This window comes from Microtus pennsylvanicus, chromosome 1 (assembly GCF_037038515.1).
Source record: "Microtus pennsylvanicus isolate mMicPen1 chromosome 1, mMicPen1.hap1, whole genome shotgun sequence".
NCBI lineage: Eukaryota > Metazoa > Chordata > Mammalia > Rodentia > Cricetidae > Microtus > Microtus pennsylvanicus.
In genome coordinates, this window is record NC_134579.1 from 32,786,243 (window position 1) to 32,803,811 (window position 17,569).

Below are 17,569 nucleotides of genomic sequence, written 5' to 3' on the forward strand. Positions count from 1 at the left end.
TTTAATGTTTTCAACTATCAACTTAAATATGAAAATATTTTTAAAGTCTGTACTGCCAGTTCATTGATTACTGTGTGTGTGGTTGGCTTTTATAGGTCGGACATCAATTAAGAATCCACTTAGAGCTTTTTATGAAAGCAGGTGAGTTAATATCAGGTCTTCCGTGAATTGAAGACCCACTGTTTGCCACTTTAAGAGCTCTCAGCAGCTTTTCTATGTGGTGCTGAGTCAGACTCAGGCCCCGTACATGTTTGGCAGGTGCTCTGTCGCTGAGCTACATACTCAGTCCTGTAGTGTCACCTTTTGATGAGGGACAGAAGAGAAGCTTGTTTTGTATGTTAGGGGTATGTGTGGGGGTGTGTGCATGCACATACATTTATAATTCTGTCCTAAACAGGTGACTTTGGGAGTTCGTTGGTCTGCTCTTTTTCTGGTCGTTTTGAGTATAGCTGGCCTACACCTGTGGGAAAGATTAAAATGAGATCTTAAGGTTGCTGGCTTAAATGGGGCCCCCTGTGGCCATGCAGGTCCTGGCCAAGGAGCGCTGGGATGAAGTCTGTGCCTGTCACTTCTCAGTGTCTTTCAAAGGCCAAGTGTGGTTATGGGTAAAGAAACCATAGTCAGGGGTCTACAATTGATCATTGGCAGTTAAATAGATTGGGGAGGGGAAAGAATATGGTCAAAATATATACTGTATGAAAATTTGAAAATACTAAGAAATGTAGTAAAAACTAAAATAGGTCAAACTTTCTCTAAGACTTGTTTAGATGTATTGGGTATCAAAACTGTTAAAACAGGAAGATTTAGTTACTTTGTTGCTATCAGACCCAGAACCACTTGTCCTGACCTAGTCTTAGTTTGAGCTCCAGTTCAGGTTGGAATTACTATTGCTGTGTAAAGCCTGTCCTAGCAGTAGAGATCTTTTCAGAATGACGTACTTTGCTTTTGAAAAACGAGGCTGTGATCCTGCAGCTTGTCTGAAGAACCCCTTCCGATGTGTGTCAGTGTTAGGACTGATGTGATGGTTCGTTGTTGTTTGTCCCCCCAGGGCTTACTTACCTAGAAACTCTTCAGCACCTGCTTTTAGAACATCTCTTAACTTTGTGGAAACAGAGAGAGCTTTCAGAAAAGCTAAGTACAGGATGGCAAGTGGTGGCGATCAGAATCAGAAGGTAAGCTTAGCTGAAACCCCGCGACTGTTTCAGGTACAAGTAGCCTCACTTTTCACAGTGATGGCTTGGTGGGCGATGTTTTAGTGTCCTCTGTATTGATACCAAGAAAATGATTCTCTCACATCAGGCAACCTAGCCATCACATACAGCTACATAAAGATGATGTTTAAATGTCACATGATTTACCTTGAAATCGCAGTTGTGTCTTAAAAATAATTTTCCAAATACTGTTTTGCCACTTAAGTTTTTTTGTATGCCCACCATTTCTGTTTCTCAGGCAGTCTCTTGGGAACGAGTGACAGTAGAGCCTGGAGCTGAGTCTCCTGCTCTTTCTTCACAGTGGTTTAGGTGTTCCCGTGTGTGCAGTGTATTTGGTGACTTGATGCTCTGCCAGCTCACCACCCAGGGGCTCTTGGGTCTCCTAGGGGGAAACTTTGCCCAGGTCTATCTGTCAGTTTTGTTGTCCCTGACAGCCATTATCCCAGCCCTGAACTCAGTGCTGTATTGAGCTGGTGTCTTAGTCTAGTGTTTTCGGCAGACACCAAAAGACCTCTAGCCTGACTCTGTCATCAGATGTCTTGGATGTATGTCTGAGACTTCCTCAGACTCACAGTATATGAAAAGATGAATTCATCTTTATATTTTGCATTCATATTTGAGGAAGGGAATAAGGGGGATGTTATGTAGATGATAAGCAGAGAAGAAAATTTTTCCAAATCCCATAGAGTCATTTTATGGATAATATAGAAAATGTCATTCAGTTAGAGAAGCAAACAGACATTGTTCAACAGTTTATGCATCAGGCATCACACAGCATCAGAGGATTGTCCTTCAAGAATTGTCATTTAACTTGATTTCTCAGTTCTAGTTATCAAGATATTTGCTTATTTATACTTTTAGGTTCATAACTAGTTGTGTATTTTAGGTGCCTGAGTGACTCCTATCATATTCTAGTTTAAATTCTGTTTCTTATGTGATTGCTGACACTTTGGCTGTGTTTTAAAATCTCACTAGTTTTATTTTCACGGGCAGGTGGCAGATGAGGCTTTGAAGGGAGACGATTGTGACTGTCAACCTGAATTTCTGCCACCTCCAAGTGAGTAGACTCATTGTCCCCACCCAAACCTCTATGCCTGAAAGCCTGTGCAAGCGTCACACGGTCGTGCTCTTGTACTTCCCGTGGTCGTCCTTCCGTGACATTGAATGCTGAGACGTGGTAATGGCACTGTCACTCACCTCTTCGTCACTGTGGTGACAGCCCTGGCGAGGGTAGCTGAGGTGACGGAGAGGTTGCTTTGACTCAAGATTCTCAAAGGTCACAAAGCATGCTGCCTGTGTTGGCTCTGCTGAAGCTGTAGGTGACACAATGGCCAGAGTATGTATAAAGGCAAACTGCTCATGTCCCAGACCAGGATGCAGTGAGACAGAGGACAAGGCTGAAGACATGACATAAAGGCCTTTCCTTGGGCCCCACTTACATAAAGCCTTCTCAGCATGCCCAGTCTGCCCCCACGGGGAACATGGTGGAACGGAACTGTAGCACTTTGTTTCCAGGAAGCCTTGAGGAGACTGAGAGAAGACTCAGCAGTTAAGAACTCGGTGCTTGTTGAGGACTCAGATTTGGTTCCTAACACCCATTAGTAATTTCAGTTCCAGGGTCGCAGACACCTTTTTCTGACCTTGGTCAGGCACTAGGTACTCAGGTAGTGCACATACATACATGCAGGCAGAACACTCCTATACGTGAAATAAATCTATTAGAGGGTCCACATACATAACGTGCAGGCAGAACAACTCATACATGAAATAAACGTTTATATAACATTGCGGTCTAGGAAGATAGCTCACTTGATATACAGGGTTCTCTAAAGGGCCAGAATGGAATGGAATGAATATATGCCAAAAGATTAATGTTATATCGAGTTACATGATGTGGTCTGGATAATCCAGTGTCTGTCTTTACGCTGGAGAGGCTAAGAATACAGTAGCCATTCAGCCAGCAAGGCTGAAAGCCTCAGCAGTCCCAGTCTACGCTGAAGGCCTAAGGATTCCTGGAAGCCACTGGCCTTCTATGGACCTTGGGTGACTGAAGAAGCTGCCTTCTAATGTTGGTGGACATAGCAGCATTAGCAGCAGTGGGCGCAACAACAAAAAGAGGAAGTTGCCAGTATGACAGGAAACCAACTTGATCTCTTTCTCCGTGTGTGTGTGTGTGTGTGTGTGTGTGTGTGTGTATGTGTATGTATGTGTGTATGTACGTGTATCTACGCACGCTGCTCACATTTAGGGTGGGTCTTCTCACTGATCAAGAACATCTTTTACAAGTGTATCTAATAACTTGTCTGCTAGTTGACTTCAGATCCAGTCAGGGTGACACCGTAGGGTAACTGTCACAGTTGGGAAAGTGATGGTTGTACAAGCATGAGGCCCTGAATTTGATGCCAACACCTATCTGAGGTCAGGAGTGGCGGCACCTGCTTGTAATACCTCTGGGAGGCAGAGACAGGAAGGTTTCTTCAGATCCCTGGTCAGCAGCTTAGCTGAGTCCATAAGGTCCAGGTTCCGTGAGAGACCCTGTCCCAGAAAATGGTGCAGTATGATTGAGGAAGACACCCAGAATGAACTGTTGGCCTCCACACACAGGAGCACAAACTCGTTAACAGATGAAAAGAGGTCACTGAATATATTTCAAATAAATTCTGACTTTTCAAAATTTTAATACGTTTAATTTTATAAATCCAATAGCAGTAATATAAAGATAAATAAAACACATTGCTCTTCCTTGTCTTCCTTACTTTCCTTTAGGCTGTTGTTTCTCACTATTGAGAGTTTTCTCCAGTATCTCCTCTAACAACAGGAATCCTTTATAGGTATGTTTTCCGTAGTCGGCCTCCCTCATACAATTTAACACCACAGGGTTTGAGTCTGTAGGCAAGGTTGGCCTCACCCTTTCACACGCCAGGATGCTAGGATTACAGGACTGATCCACCACACCAGGCTTACACCCCCCCCTTCTCTTTTGGTAGCCCACGCTGCCCTAGAACTCTATATGTAGACCAGGGTGACCTCGAACTCAGAAAGATTGCCTGGCTCTGCCTCCTGGGTGCTGGGATTACAGACATGTGCCACCGCCTGCCTTGGGTCTGATTTTTATATAAAAAGTACTGTTTGTTGTCCTCGTATCAGAACTTCTCTGTTTAGGGTGATTTTACCCTATTGAGAAAAGATGTTTTTTCATTTGTAGTAGTTTAACAAAAATTCTGCAATCTGGGTAGTTTGTTTCTGTAGGCTGAGAAATCCACTGTCCTGTTCCTAGCAGGTGAGTATCTGCTGAAGTTCTTCATGGCTCATAGAAGGCTGTGTTCTTGTTGTGTGCTCACGAGGTGGAAGGTGAGGCATCCATCCAGGGCCTCTTAGAAAGTGGTGACATCATCCGCAGCCTCATCACTCCCCTGAAGGCTCCAGCACTTGGCTGCACAGAGCAGGGCATCTGGCCACATCTGTGCTTTCACTTCTGATGTTGTCTTAGTTTAGTTATGGGCTAACTGCGTGTGCTTGTCTGTGGATGATGTGAGTACGCATGCGTCATGAATTTCTGGATCTCCTTCTGTATTATAGTTTGATGAAAATCTTCCTGAAGTGGATCTGTGGACTTCTACTTTTTACCACCGAATCTTGGTGGTTGAAGGTTACCTCACAGCACAGTTCCTTCTGCCTTACTTTTGTTCATAGTGCTCCTCTCTGGGTTGGAGAGACGAGACACTGTGACTTTCTTCCTTGTTGGCTGGTTGTTCTCTTCAGTGCTTTGGCTTCTGTCAGCTATTTTTGCCTTTTCTGCCTGCAGTTCCGTCTTCTCTCGGTCTCCATTTTCACATGTCCAGTGCTAGGGGTTTCCAGCCGTAACTTGCGACACTCTGAAATTCAGGCCATCTTACCTAGTGTAGCCTAGCAGCATGTGAAATGCCCTTAAGGATAGTGCTTTAAAGGTTTTTAACAAGTTACTATTGAGTAGAACATGTAAATAATTTAAATCTTGTCCATTCGTCAAGCATTTCTCTTCAGGTAGAAAACTTGAGGTCCTGGAATTAGTTCAGTAGCTTTGTGCCGCACAGCAGAAGTCAAGCTCATAACCATTGGTAGCTCCAGCTCTAGGAGCTACAGCACCCTCTTCTGACTGCCACTGGCACCAGGCACACGTGGTGCACACACATGCAGGCAGGTCACACATATACATACAATAAAAATAAATAAATAAATCTGAGCATTAAAAACATCAAAGCAGAATTCTGCTTTAGGGAGCTCTTATGTTTGAGACCATCAGGGCTCTGGTCTCTTCATAGTGACTGTCTCCCCGGCCGTCCATCACACACAGCTCTCTAGCACAGCTTTGAGGATGCACTTCCCTGGCTCCTTCTCCTGCCAGTGGAATGAAGACGGGGCTGATGGAGCTGGGGGTCTGCAGTGACCCCCTAATATCTGCCTTCGTAGCCCATCTGTCCTTCCACCCTCGCGGATCTCTTGGATAACATATTTACTCAGTATTTCTGAAATGACTTCTGATCTTGAGTTCCCATATCTGCTTATCCTTCAAAACCAAATATCTTTTTCAAAATATTCTCACTAAAGTGACTAATCTTCCTCCTGTAATTAGAGAGCAATTACTGACTATGGAATTAATATGTCAATGGCATCTCGGTGTTTTGTTTTGTCTTTGGTAATGGTTTGTTGCCAAAGTGGCTTATGTCTCTTCCAGCCCAGGTGTAAGCTGCCTGAGAGCAGGGACTGTCTGCGGAGGCTCAGACAGTAGCTGTCAGAATGTTAGCGTATTATCCAGCCCTTGCACCATCATTAGCTGTTCTGAGGATGTGAAGCTGCAGTCACAGACACTGCTGCTTCTTGGCTTCCTTACTCCACTTGACATGTCTTTTGTTGCTGTTTTTTTATGTTTGCAGTCCAGTTAGCATGCACTTTTGTGTTTCATGCATAGTCTTGTAGGTTTTATGTGCGGTTTCAGGAACAAATACTTTTTATCTTTGCAGGTCAGCCTCCAAAACATAAAGGAAAACAAAAATCACGAAACAATGAATCAGAAAAGGCCAGGTTTGTTTCTTCTCTAATTTTACAGGGTTTTAATGGTGACCACATTGATTTTATAGTTCAATTTGGGTGGAATCAGCATGTTGGTAATACTTCTGTTCAAGAATTTGGGTCATATTTGAAATGAGTATCAGTGAATATATTTTTTTCTTTATGTAGAACTGCTTTGTTCTGACAGTGTTTTACAGTACATGTTTTTCTTTTCTCTCCTTCAGTTCTAATTCGCAACTGACTTTACCACTAGATTTGAAAAGCCTTTTGGAGAAACAGTTTTCAAAATCTTCCAGAGCCATACACCAGGTAATAGAGAAGACTTTTCCTGTAGAAAAGTTTAATAATGCTAACTTCAAATGTTTTTCAAGTATGTAATACAATTGAATTGCTTGCAGTTCATTTTCCTGCTCTAAAATCACCAGAGCCGACCTTTCTTGAATGATTTAATGTGAATCAGATGACTGTTCTATATAAACAAAGGAAACTTCATATAAAAATTCTGTTACGTTATACAGTGATGAAATGGCATATTAACATGGCTGAGGATATTTTTTCTAAATATCTGGGCCATTAAAAATTGTTTTATTTTAGATCTGTATAACAAATCTTATAAGTGACTAAAACAAATGTTTAATTGTTTAGAATCTAACAGATTTTAGCTGTGTGTTGATTTTACTGAGTCTAAAACACATGGAGGAATTGAAGCAGAAATAGCTTTTGAAGATGCGAAAATCATTTAAACATACACTATAGTTTCTGAGAGCCCAGTTTGCTCATTCAAAATGCTTGTATTAGAGCCCATCCCTATGAAGAGAAAATTGGGTCTGTGGTAAGGTTCAGCCTGCTCATTGGGAGCGTCCAGTCCAGAGAGTCCACGTTCCCTGTATTGAGGGAAATAATTTCCAACGAAATTGTCTTGCTCTATTGATCTGTTTTCTCAAGTAACAAAGCAATTAAAATTAGATCAATTCTTACAAAGCAGTAATGAATATTTTGGGGAGAACATCATGTTTTGTACTGTTAAGGCCATACCTTAAAAGTAAATACAGTTTCACACTGTATCTTAAATACTATAACAAACCAAGTTTATACAAAAGACCCCTCTTTTCCTCGTAAATTTTGAGAGGAGATTTTCTTAGACTTGGTTTATTGGGTAGAGGTCACCAAGGCTTCCCCTAGGGGATAAGATCTTCTGGATGTTTGTAACGTTGCACCCAGAAAACTTGTATTCTCTCACGCTGACTGGTTTATATGTGTCTGGTTTACTGTGACCTTACCCCTACACTCTGTGGAACCCATTGCTATGCAATTAAAATATAAATTTAAATGATAACATATACATATCGTCCGAGTAAAAGGCATAAGAGTACTGGTACTTTTTTTTTTAATATTTATTTATTTATTATGTATACAATATTCTGTCTGTGTGTATATCTACAAGCCAGAAGAGGGCACCAAACCTCATTACAGATGGTTGTGAGCCACCATGTGGTTGCTGGGAATTGAACTCAGGACCTTTGGAAGAGCAGGCAATGCTCTTAACCACTGAGCCATCTCTCCAGCCCCAAGAGTACTGGTACTTTTAATTTTAGTTTTCCCTTTGTCTTTTCTTGCATCTGACTTACTGACGTGCATCCTAATAGTTGTGTTTGGATGTGTGTTCATGTCGACCGTGAGAGGAGTTAGAACCTGAAATAGCATTTATTTCAGGGTAGGGTGGCAGTTGTTAAAACTCCGAGAGTGTTCAGTACATAGATTGCTTGTTCTAATGTGTGCTAATTATTTTAGTCCCAGCTACAAGGCTCACCTGTGGAGGAGCTGGCTCGGTCTTAGCATGTTATTGAAACTTGAAAATACTCTTCTGGCTCTGGAAAGTAAAGAAGACCCACTAAAATGAGCCACTTGTCACGGACAATGACGCCTGTCTATGTATTGCTGAGATGTAGTGGGATGTTTGCCTGTCATTATGACAGGTTCTGGATCACGGCAGTGGGGTAGCTCAGTGGGTGGGGAATGACTCCCTCAAGCTGCCCTCTGGCTTCCGTGTGTGTCCTGGCAGGTGCACTCACCCACACAAAAGAAATCATTGTAATTAACTTGTTGAAAATCTTCATTTCTGGTCAACTTACTGTCTTAAATTTTAGACTAACAAGATACAGAGTTGGACTACTGTTTTTTTTTTTCTTGTTTTTTTTTTTTACCCAGGATTTTGCTAACATCATGAAAATGCTGAGAAGCTTAATTCAGGATGGGTACACAGCCTTGTTGGAGCATCGCTGCCGCAGCGCAGCCCAGGCCTTTACAGAGCTGCTAAATGGTTTAGATCCTCAGAAAATCAGGGTGAGTTCGATGGACTGCAGTTCTATAGCTGTAGTAGTGCTCCTCAGACGGGTTTAGAAGAGGACCTGAGTTTACTTTCTGCAGTAGGTGACTCCTCCCAGTGTGCGAAGCGGGTAGTGCTCCCAGTTAGTGAGATCCACGTGACTCTCCTTCCTAGACCATTGTTCATGACTGTTAGGAGCACTGCCCATCAGGTTAAGGATTTTGACTACTTCTATTCTTAAGCAAGGTTTTAAGGGCAGGTACCTCAGTCTGTCTCTAGGCCCTGTTACATCCAAAAGAATGCAACCTTTCTAATCCATAGTGAGTTGTGCCTCATGGCACTCTGAGACAGTCTGTGTGGGAAGAGGTTACAGAAACAGGGCCGCTTATTCTGCCAATGTGTTTCTGACTCATTTGTTCTGTCGGTAAGGTGTCATATGCTTGTTGTAGCTAGAAGTTACTCTAATTCAGCATGAACAAGGTTGTGTTCAGATTATTAACTGATGCATTTTTGTTGACAGCAATTGAACCTGGCCATGATTAATTATGTACTGGTAGTCTATGGTCTTGCTATTTCCCTCCTTGGAATAGGACGGCCCGAGGTAAGCTTTTAGCAGAGATAACTGAAATGTGACATTGACTATGAACGCAATTTTAAAAATGTTTTTCTGTTTAACTCATTCCTTTCTTGAAGAACTGAAATACTGGGTTTAACTTTGTTTTTGGGGGTGGGGCATTAGCCAGGGTCTTACCATCTGCCTGGTTTGACCCCAGACTTGGCACCCCTCCGTCTTGCTTCTGAAAGTTGTGAGTGCTTTGTTTTATAGGAAAGCTTGGGGCGGGGGGAGGCTAGTTAGGCAGGGTGGTAGCTAATTCCAACACAGGCAAAAACCAGGAGAGGCACAATTTTGAGACCTGCCTGGACCAAGACCTTATCTCCAAAAAAGAAAAGAAAATATTGTTTATATTCCTAGTAGAAAAAGACTGTACTTGGCAATTGCTAGGAAAATTTAGCATTATCAAGATAGGTAGATTTCAAAACCATAATGTTCAGGGAAAGGGCATCATTGTGATTCTGTAGTTATGTATAGTCTTGTAAACAGCAGGGCATTGTATTATTTGTGAGGGTCTAAGTATGCAGTTTGTAATAGTAAAAGTACCCAGACCATCCATAGATCACATCATGTTACCGTCGCATATGGGGAGGTTATATAGGCCGTGCTAATGTAGGAGTGAGATATCTTCTTAGAAAAATTAAGCATGAGAATGGCCTTGCTGATATCCTTAGGCCTGGATGGTGAGTGCATGACTGTTGGATTGCTGCTTGAGTTGGGCTTCCCATAGCTGCATGTAAGGTTCAACTGTGACTTCCTGAGATCTCATGGCTCTTATGCCTTCTGTGCTTCCCTGGGATGCTTACTTAGAGACCTCAGATGTAACAAGCCCATGTAATACGCCCTTCCTGCCAACTTGGTTCTAAGCTTCCCATTATATGCAAGCTTAAATTACCACTTTTCACTTCCAAAGGTTCGTGGTACCTGAGATCTTGTTCCTTTTTTTTTTTTTTTTTTTTTTGATGTGACAGCTGGATTATCTTCTGTGAATGTCTGTCTGGTTACATTTTCTAGTGGTGGTTGGAGACAAGACTTTGTAATTTTAACTGTATCATGGTAAAATACCATGTTTTGCTTTATCAAAATGGAAGAAATAGGGGTGGTTTTTTTGCCTCTGATTGACTATAAAAATAGTGAAACTAATTTAAAAGAGAAAGGTAGAGTAAAACTTACACATTCAAAAAATTTCACCGGACTAGTATTCCTCTTTTTTCTTTTCAAAAAGTTAGATGTCATAATTCTAGTTCTTTAGAATCTAATGCACGTGTGCAATGTGTCTTGATCATATTGACTTCACACACTTGTCCCTTCGCTCCTTGTGAAGCATGCGTGCAGCTTCCCTTGTGTGCATTCTTGGCGTGCCAAGCCCCATTTATCCTGACTCTCTTCAGTCACAAATACTTGCTGTTGTTTCTCTCAACTACAAATGTGTTTGTTGGTTTTTCAAAAATAGAGTTATCTAAAGCACAGAGATCCCTGTTGAGAACAATAAGAAGGCACTCCAGTTCTGTTGTGTTCACCATGGCGCAGTGTGCACAAGTGCTTTTCCCATTGCATAAAGTGTCATGGCAGTGTCATTGGAGGGGCAGTTCTTCCAAGGGGTGTGGCCAAGTGAGTTTTAAACCTCGAGTTCGTACCTGTTTGTAGTGAAAGCTGGCCTGTGCATTTCCCTAGATGTCTTTCGACTGGTAGTCTGTTTCCTTCAGGATTACTTCTGATGTTACTCTGCATTTCCATGGGTACCATGTTGATCAGAAATTTATGTAATTTATAAGAAAACGAAATATAAAAGGTAAAATTTTATAAGAACTTTTGACACAGGTGGCTTTTTTAAGCATTAGACAAGAAACAGCTTTGAGATAATCTAAGCATTTCTCTCTTGTAAGTGATGGTTCTCGCTTCTCTTAAAGGAGCTGTCTGAAGCAGAAAACCAATTCAGAAGGATCATTGAGCACTACCCCAATGAGGGCCTTGACTGCTTGGCCTACTGTGGAATAGGAAAAGTGTATCTGAAGAAAAACAGGTGAGTGGAAACCGTGGTGAACCGCAGGCTGACGGTCTTTGTCATGGTTAATTCATTTATAGAAGGGATTTTTGGGGGATTGAGAGGTTTTTAGGTGAGCATATGTGTGCATACTTGGAGATTTGCAGGACAGAAGTGTTGTGTTTTTTTGGTGAGTATATGTGTATACACATGTAAGCTAGAGATTGATTATGGGTATCTTCTCTATTTTTATCATTATACCTCATTATTATTATTATTACTATTATTTTTCTGTTGTTGGTTTGAAATACAGTCTCCCTATATAATCTTGGCTGGCCTATAATCAAAGAGAACAGTCTGCCTCTGCTTCTCGAGTGCTGTGTTTTAAACATGTGTGCCACCACACTTGGCTGGATATTATATGCATGCAGCGCCTGATCCTCTGCCCCTGGAGTTATATAGGGCTTTTAGCTGCCACATGGATGCTGGTAACCAATTTCTGGTTCTCTGCAAGAGCATTAAATGTCCTTAGCTACTAAGTTATCTCTCCAGCCCTATTTTTTGTTCAGTTTGGTTTTGGTTTTTTGTTTGGTTGGTTTTTTCAAGACAGGGTTTCTCTGTAGCTTTGGAGCCTGTCCTGGAACTGGCTCTTGTAGACCAGGCTGGCCTTGAACTCACAGAGATCAACCTGCCTCTGCCTCCTGAGTGCTGGGATTAAAGGCATGTGCCACTGACGCCTGGCTTGTTTTTTACATTTTGTTTAAGGTCTCAGTGTATTGCCCCAGCTGGCATGGAGCTTGCTCTGTAAATCAGGCAAGCTTTGAAATCACTGCATCCCCAGTGCTGGAGTTTAAAGCGTTTGTCACCTTACCCAGCTCTAGCATATTTCTTTAATTGGTTGTTACTATGTGTATGTGCACAGTCCATGTGTTACAACACCTTGTGCACCTCAGAGGACATTCCTCCACATTTATACGGGGTCCAGGTGTTGCATGCCTTTATCCTCTGAGCCACTCATCTCTCCAGCCCTTGCACTGGAGTTTTTGAGAGAGTCTGTCACTGAACTGGAGCTTGCTGTGTGAGCGAATCTGGGCTGAGCAGTGAGCCCCAGCTTCCGCCTTTCTCTGCACTCCCACCCTCCTCCCAGCACTGCTGTTAGGGACGTATGCTGCTGCACTGCACATTTAGATGGGTGCTGGGATCCTGAACTTGGGTCTTCATGGTTATCTTTGTTTGGGTTTCTATTGCTACGAAGAGATGCCTTAACCATGGCAACTCTTAAAAGGAGAACATTTAATTGGGGCCAGCTTATAGGTAAGAGGTTTAGTCCGTTGTCATGGTGGGAACATGATGACATGCCGGCAGGAGCTGAGAGTTCTGTATCTGGATCTACAACCGGCAGAAAGAGAATGCCATACTGGGTATGGCCTGAGCATCAGAGACCTCAGAGCCCACCCCCAGTGACACTTCCTTCAACAATGCCATACCTCCCTGTAGTAGTGCTACTCCCTCTGAGCCTAAGGGGGCCATTTTCATTCACGCCCCCATATGGTAGTGACACATGCTTGACTTGGGTGTCTCTCCAGATCCTGGATCTGTTTGCTATCTAAGTGCAGCATGATATTATGGATGTTATTAACTTAAGGCGCTGGTAGCCTCAAAGCACATAGGGAGTGAGAGAAGGAACAGCTGCAGAGACTGCAGGTTGAGCACAGGAGCCTGCTCTCTAAAGCTTTCTGTAGTGGGAACACTTGCTCTTGAGTCTCGCCTGCAGCTGTTCTCTCCACAGTTCCTGTCTTTCAGTCTTGTCTCCCTAAACTGGCTGTAGTCCTGACGGAACAGGAGTAGAGTATTTAAGACTGTTGAGATCCTTGCTGTCAGAGTGGTGGGTGTTCTAGGTTTTTTTAATAGAAAAAAATAACTCTTGATAATTGAATATTATCATTTATAACAGTTAATTCACCTTAAATCTTTTACTTTTTAGAGGAAATTTTATGATATTCTTGATCTCTATCTTAGCATGTGCCCACAACTTCTTTGTGGGTTTTTCAGAGAATGGAAAGTTGTTTTAGTTTCTAGTTACTGTCTGGACAGGGTCAGGTGTGTGAGGGATTCTGGAACAGAGATGCACTTTGTTTACATTACTGCAGCAGGAAGTAGCAGCAGTGTTGTAAGTTTTAAAAAGAAAATATATTACGTTGAATATTTATGTCTGTTGAATTATCATATGTGGTCTCTGCTAGGTTTGAGATCTTGGTGAGATTTCCTGTGGAGTAAAATTACATCACATCTCTAATGTTTTCTCTTCCCAATTCTGGCTTTAGATTTCTTGAAGCTCTTAATCACTTTGAAAAAGCAAAGACTTTGGTTTATCGTCTTCCTGGAGTTCTAACTTGGCCCACAAGCAATGTGATTATTGAAGAATCTAAGCCAGAAAAAATCAAGGTAAATTTTTTTTTAAAGATTTATTTATTTATTATGTATACAACATTCCTTCCATGTATGTTTGTATGCCAGAAGAGGGAACCAGATCTCATTATAGATGGTTGTGAGCCACCATGTGGTTGCTGGGAATTGAACTCAGGACCTCTGGAAGAGCAATCAGTGCTCTTAACCTCTGAGCCATCTCTCCAGCCCCCAAGGTAAATTTTTTTGTTCTGCTGCAGGAGCCCATTGTTATAGAGGACGTAGTGACCGTGCTCTGCCCACAGCTCTGAAGGCAGATAGACCACCTGTGCGCTAGACTCACACCTTCTGTTGATGTTGGTTGTCCCTAAAGCAGTCCTGAGATGGGGATCATGACCATTCCTGTTTTACACTGGGGAAGGTGGAGTTGGAGAGGTTAAGTGATGAGCAGAAGATTAAGCAGCAAGGAATTTATAGAATATGTGATACTTTTTTACCTAGGTATCAGTATGGCATTGGTACTTTATTAGCGCTATGGTAATCATTGCTACACTGTAGTTATTGATACTCTGTGGTTATTGCTATACTGTAGTTACTGATACACTGTAGTTGTTAATATACTATAGTTATTGATATTGTACTTGGTTCAGAAAACAGGAAATCAATGTCATTTCTAAGGCTATAAGGATTCATTCCTGGATCCAAAAAGACTAAACCACGTGTGAATTTTGTGAGCTAGGGCTTTACGTATGAATTCTCGTATACACTTAGAACTTGATTTTGGTGAATCTTAAAAATCACACTTAACTTTTAAAAGTCAATAAAAAAGATGAGTAATTAAAAAGAAGACCGGACTTTAATAGATATTTCACTAAGAAAATACAAAAGTGGCCAATTAGCACAGTATCAATACCAGGGAAATGCAAATGAAAACCAGTGACATGCCAGGTTGCTTCCACTCAGCTGTAGCAGGGTACAGGAAAAGAATGCTATAGTTCTGTAAAAATTGCCAGACAATTCCTCAGATAGTCAAATACAAGATACTGCATGATTTAGCAGTCGTATGCCTCAGTGTGTACAGAGAAAGGAAAGCATGCTCTCTGCAGAAGTTTGTGTGGTGTTCACACCAGCACAGTCCGTAAGCGCCTGAAGCATTGTGTCTGGAGCCATGCCCATTGGCTAAGAGCCTAATTGATTTTGAAGGGCTCAGGTTCAGTTCCTAGCCCCAGATGATGGTTCACAACCACCCTTAACTCCAGTTCCAGGGATCTAATAGTCTTGTATAAACTCTGGGCACCAGGCACACACGTGGTACATATACACACATGCACATAGCATAAAAACACAGAGACAGATTTAAAATTTTTTATAAAAATAGACTGAAGGGCCGGGCAGTGGTGGCGCACACCTTTAATCCCAGCACTCTGGAAGCAGAGGCAGGCGGATTTCTGTGACTTGGAGGCCAGCCTTGTCTACAGAGTGAGTTTCAAGACAGGCCCCAAAGCTACAGAGAAACTCTGTCTCGAAAAAGAAAAAAAAAATTATAAAAAAAAAATAGACTGAAGGGGGGAAATGGCTCAAGAATCTGTCACACAGAGAAATTCGAATGTAGTATTGTACTCTTATGTGAATTGTCTTGCGCATAAGTTAGAACAGAACAAAGCTTGTTAAGTTTCTCTGTCTTGGTACAAGGCTGAGGTAGAGGCCCAAGAGCCAGCACTGCAAGCCTTGCACGATCTTCTGGGGGCTCCTGTAGTGGTGGACTAAATCCTTCAGGGTAAATAAGTACAAGTTCAGAGGGGTTCAGAGGGCCAGGTAGAAGTGTGGATTCTAGATGTCCCTTCCTCCCCATTCCCCTAGACTTCTTTATATTGTTGTTATGGTCCATGGAGCACAGAGTTCGGGAAAGAGTATTCACAGGGTCGTCACAAGGTTCTCTCTAGCTTCTGAGTCCTCTTAATTTTTGAATAAGGTTTCTAAGAACTGTACATTGTAAAATGAGCTTTGACGGTTACAGCAGTATAAAGTTGACTGACATTATAAAGATATTTTGTAGTAGCAGACTGCTCGTTCATTTCCTGCTCGCCCAGACCCGAATAATCACACAGAAACTATATTGATTGCAACACTGCTTGGCCAGTGTCTCAAGTGTATTTTTAGCTAGCCCTTACATCTTAAATTAACCCATCTCTATTACTCTGTGTGTTGCAATGATGTTGTGGCTTACCAGTAAGGTTCTGGTGGGCGTCTGTTTCTTTCAGCAGCTACATGGTGTTTTCCCTGACTCTGCCTACAGCCTCTCTATATCTCTTCTAGCCTGGCTATAATCTGCCCTGCCATAGGCCCAAACAACTTCTCTGTTAACAAATGGTCTAACAAAGCCTGGTCCCCTGTTGTGTTTCATCCCATCCACAATATTTTTTCCCGAAGAAAAAACTTAAGCATTTGTAGGTTGTTCTTAGGTAGACCATATATGATAGCAGAAATTCTTGAACTCTCCAGCATTTCTGTTGATATTAATGGTTGTGGCGGTGTTTATCACTTTTCATACATTTTGTTTTAGACGATGCTGGAGAAGTTTGTTGAAGAATGCAAGTTTCCCCCTGTGCCTGATGCTGTTTGCTGCTATCAGCAGTGCCGTGGATATTCCAAAATTCAGATTTACCTGACTGATCCGGACTTTAAGGTCAGTAATAAACTTGCTGTTTTATAAAACTTCCTCAGAATTAATCCATAAAAGATTCAATGAGAGTAGAGGCTCATAGGTCTCTGGCTTGGGCGCAATTTTATGTCTTCCTCCTTCCCATTCCCCTAGAGTTTTTTATATTTTTGTTTTATTACATAGAAACCCAGAGTAACCAAAGTAAATGACGTGGGCTGGTGACCTGAAAAAGCGGGCTAACTGGCTCCATTTTGTTCTCTGAAACATAGGAAATAAAATGATTATTACCTCTGACTTGTTGCATTTTAAATATGTGTAAAATTTTAATATGAGAATTTAAAGGCCATTGATGTCTGAATTATTCGTTAGAGACCTAATTTAGGGCAAATCTGTCACTGAATGTTGAAGCTAAAGGTTTACTTTAGAAGATAGTAGCTGCCCACTGTCCTGCTGCCTCTAGTTAGTAGGTCAGAAAAAATGTTTCTCCAGCACTTGCTGTATCAGAAGGATAGTGCATCTTCCTGCTGTAGAAGTGAAGATGCCAAGTTCTTCAGTGCTGTAGAAGAATATCTCTCCATAGGGAAGTAGTATTCCTAGTTAGGGTGAATATAAGATCTCTAATTATCTCAGTGTATGCTATCATGCATGTGTTGGTACAGATTTGTTTTAAAAGTATATTTTTTGTTGTTTTTTGTTTTACTCCAGGGTTTTATACGAATCAGCTGTTGTCAGTACTGTAAGGTAGAATTTCACATGAACTGCTGGAAAAAGTTAAAAACAACAACGTTTAATGACAAAATTGACAAGGTAAGGCATGAGGTTAGATTTTTGCATTGTGCTTGTGCATTGATCTTTTCCCCCCACTCTGGACATTGATTTTAAAAAGTTTTTACCAAATGCATATTTCTTCCTGGGCTCGATAGCCAGAATTATAATGCTTTATACATGGTAATAACAAGGCAGGAAAGCAGTGTGTTCATGTTTGTGACTGTATGGGCAATTACTTAAGTTTAGCATTTTCATCATTATTAGCAAAAATAAACGTTTTAAGGTTTGGTTTTAATGTCCATATCTTAAGTTATGCTCTACAGTATTATTCTCCAGAGACTGTCCAGTTAGTCACCAGAAAGTATTAATGAACATTCAAAGTCTCAAAACGTCTACTTTCTACCAAAATTTAAGAAACCAACTTAAAATATATGTTATTTCTCTTCAGGGTGGGCCTTCTAATTATCAAGAACATTCTGAAAGAAGGGATAATATTACAGTCTAATTTGCATCCATAAAATATACTTATGGTCTGTATGGAATTAGCCAA

The 17,569-nt window shown here is 41.5% G+C and overlaps 1 protein-coding gene across 6 annotated transcripts in view; it reads left to right on the top strand.

Moving 5' to 3' along the window:
* The window catches only part of Ttc3 (tetratricopeptide repeat domain 3), a 102,311-nt gene that overhangs the window by 38,079 nt on the left and 46,663 nt on the right, over positions 1-17,569 (top strand). For 5 of the 6 annotated variants that reach the window (XM_075960763.1, XM_075960781.1, XM_075960792.1 and 2 more), the window contains 11 exons: positions 96-141; positions 1,049-1,172; positions 2,205-2,268; positions 6,212-6,272; positions 6,485-6,569; positions 8,469-8,603; positions 9,107-9,187; positions 11,110-11,222; positions 13,508-13,628; positions 16,153-16,275; positions 16,957-17,058. In XM_075960763.1, the coding sequence (XP_075816878.1) occupies positions 96-141; positions 1,049-1,172; positions 2,205-2,268; positions 6,212-6,272; positions 6,485-6,569; positions 8,469-8,603; positions 9,107-9,187; positions 11,110-11,222; positions 13,508-13,628; positions 16,153-16,275; positions 16,957-17,058 (1,055 nt within the window). The remainder of the gene's footprint in view (positions 1-95; positions 142-1,048; positions 1,173-2,204; positions 2,269-6,211; positions 6,273-6,484; positions 6,570-8,468; positions 8,604-9,106; positions 9,188-11,109; positions 11,223-13,507; positions 13,629-16,152; positions 16,276-16,956; positions 17,059-17,569) is intronic. The other variant, XM_075960772.1, reaches the window with a different exon arrangement.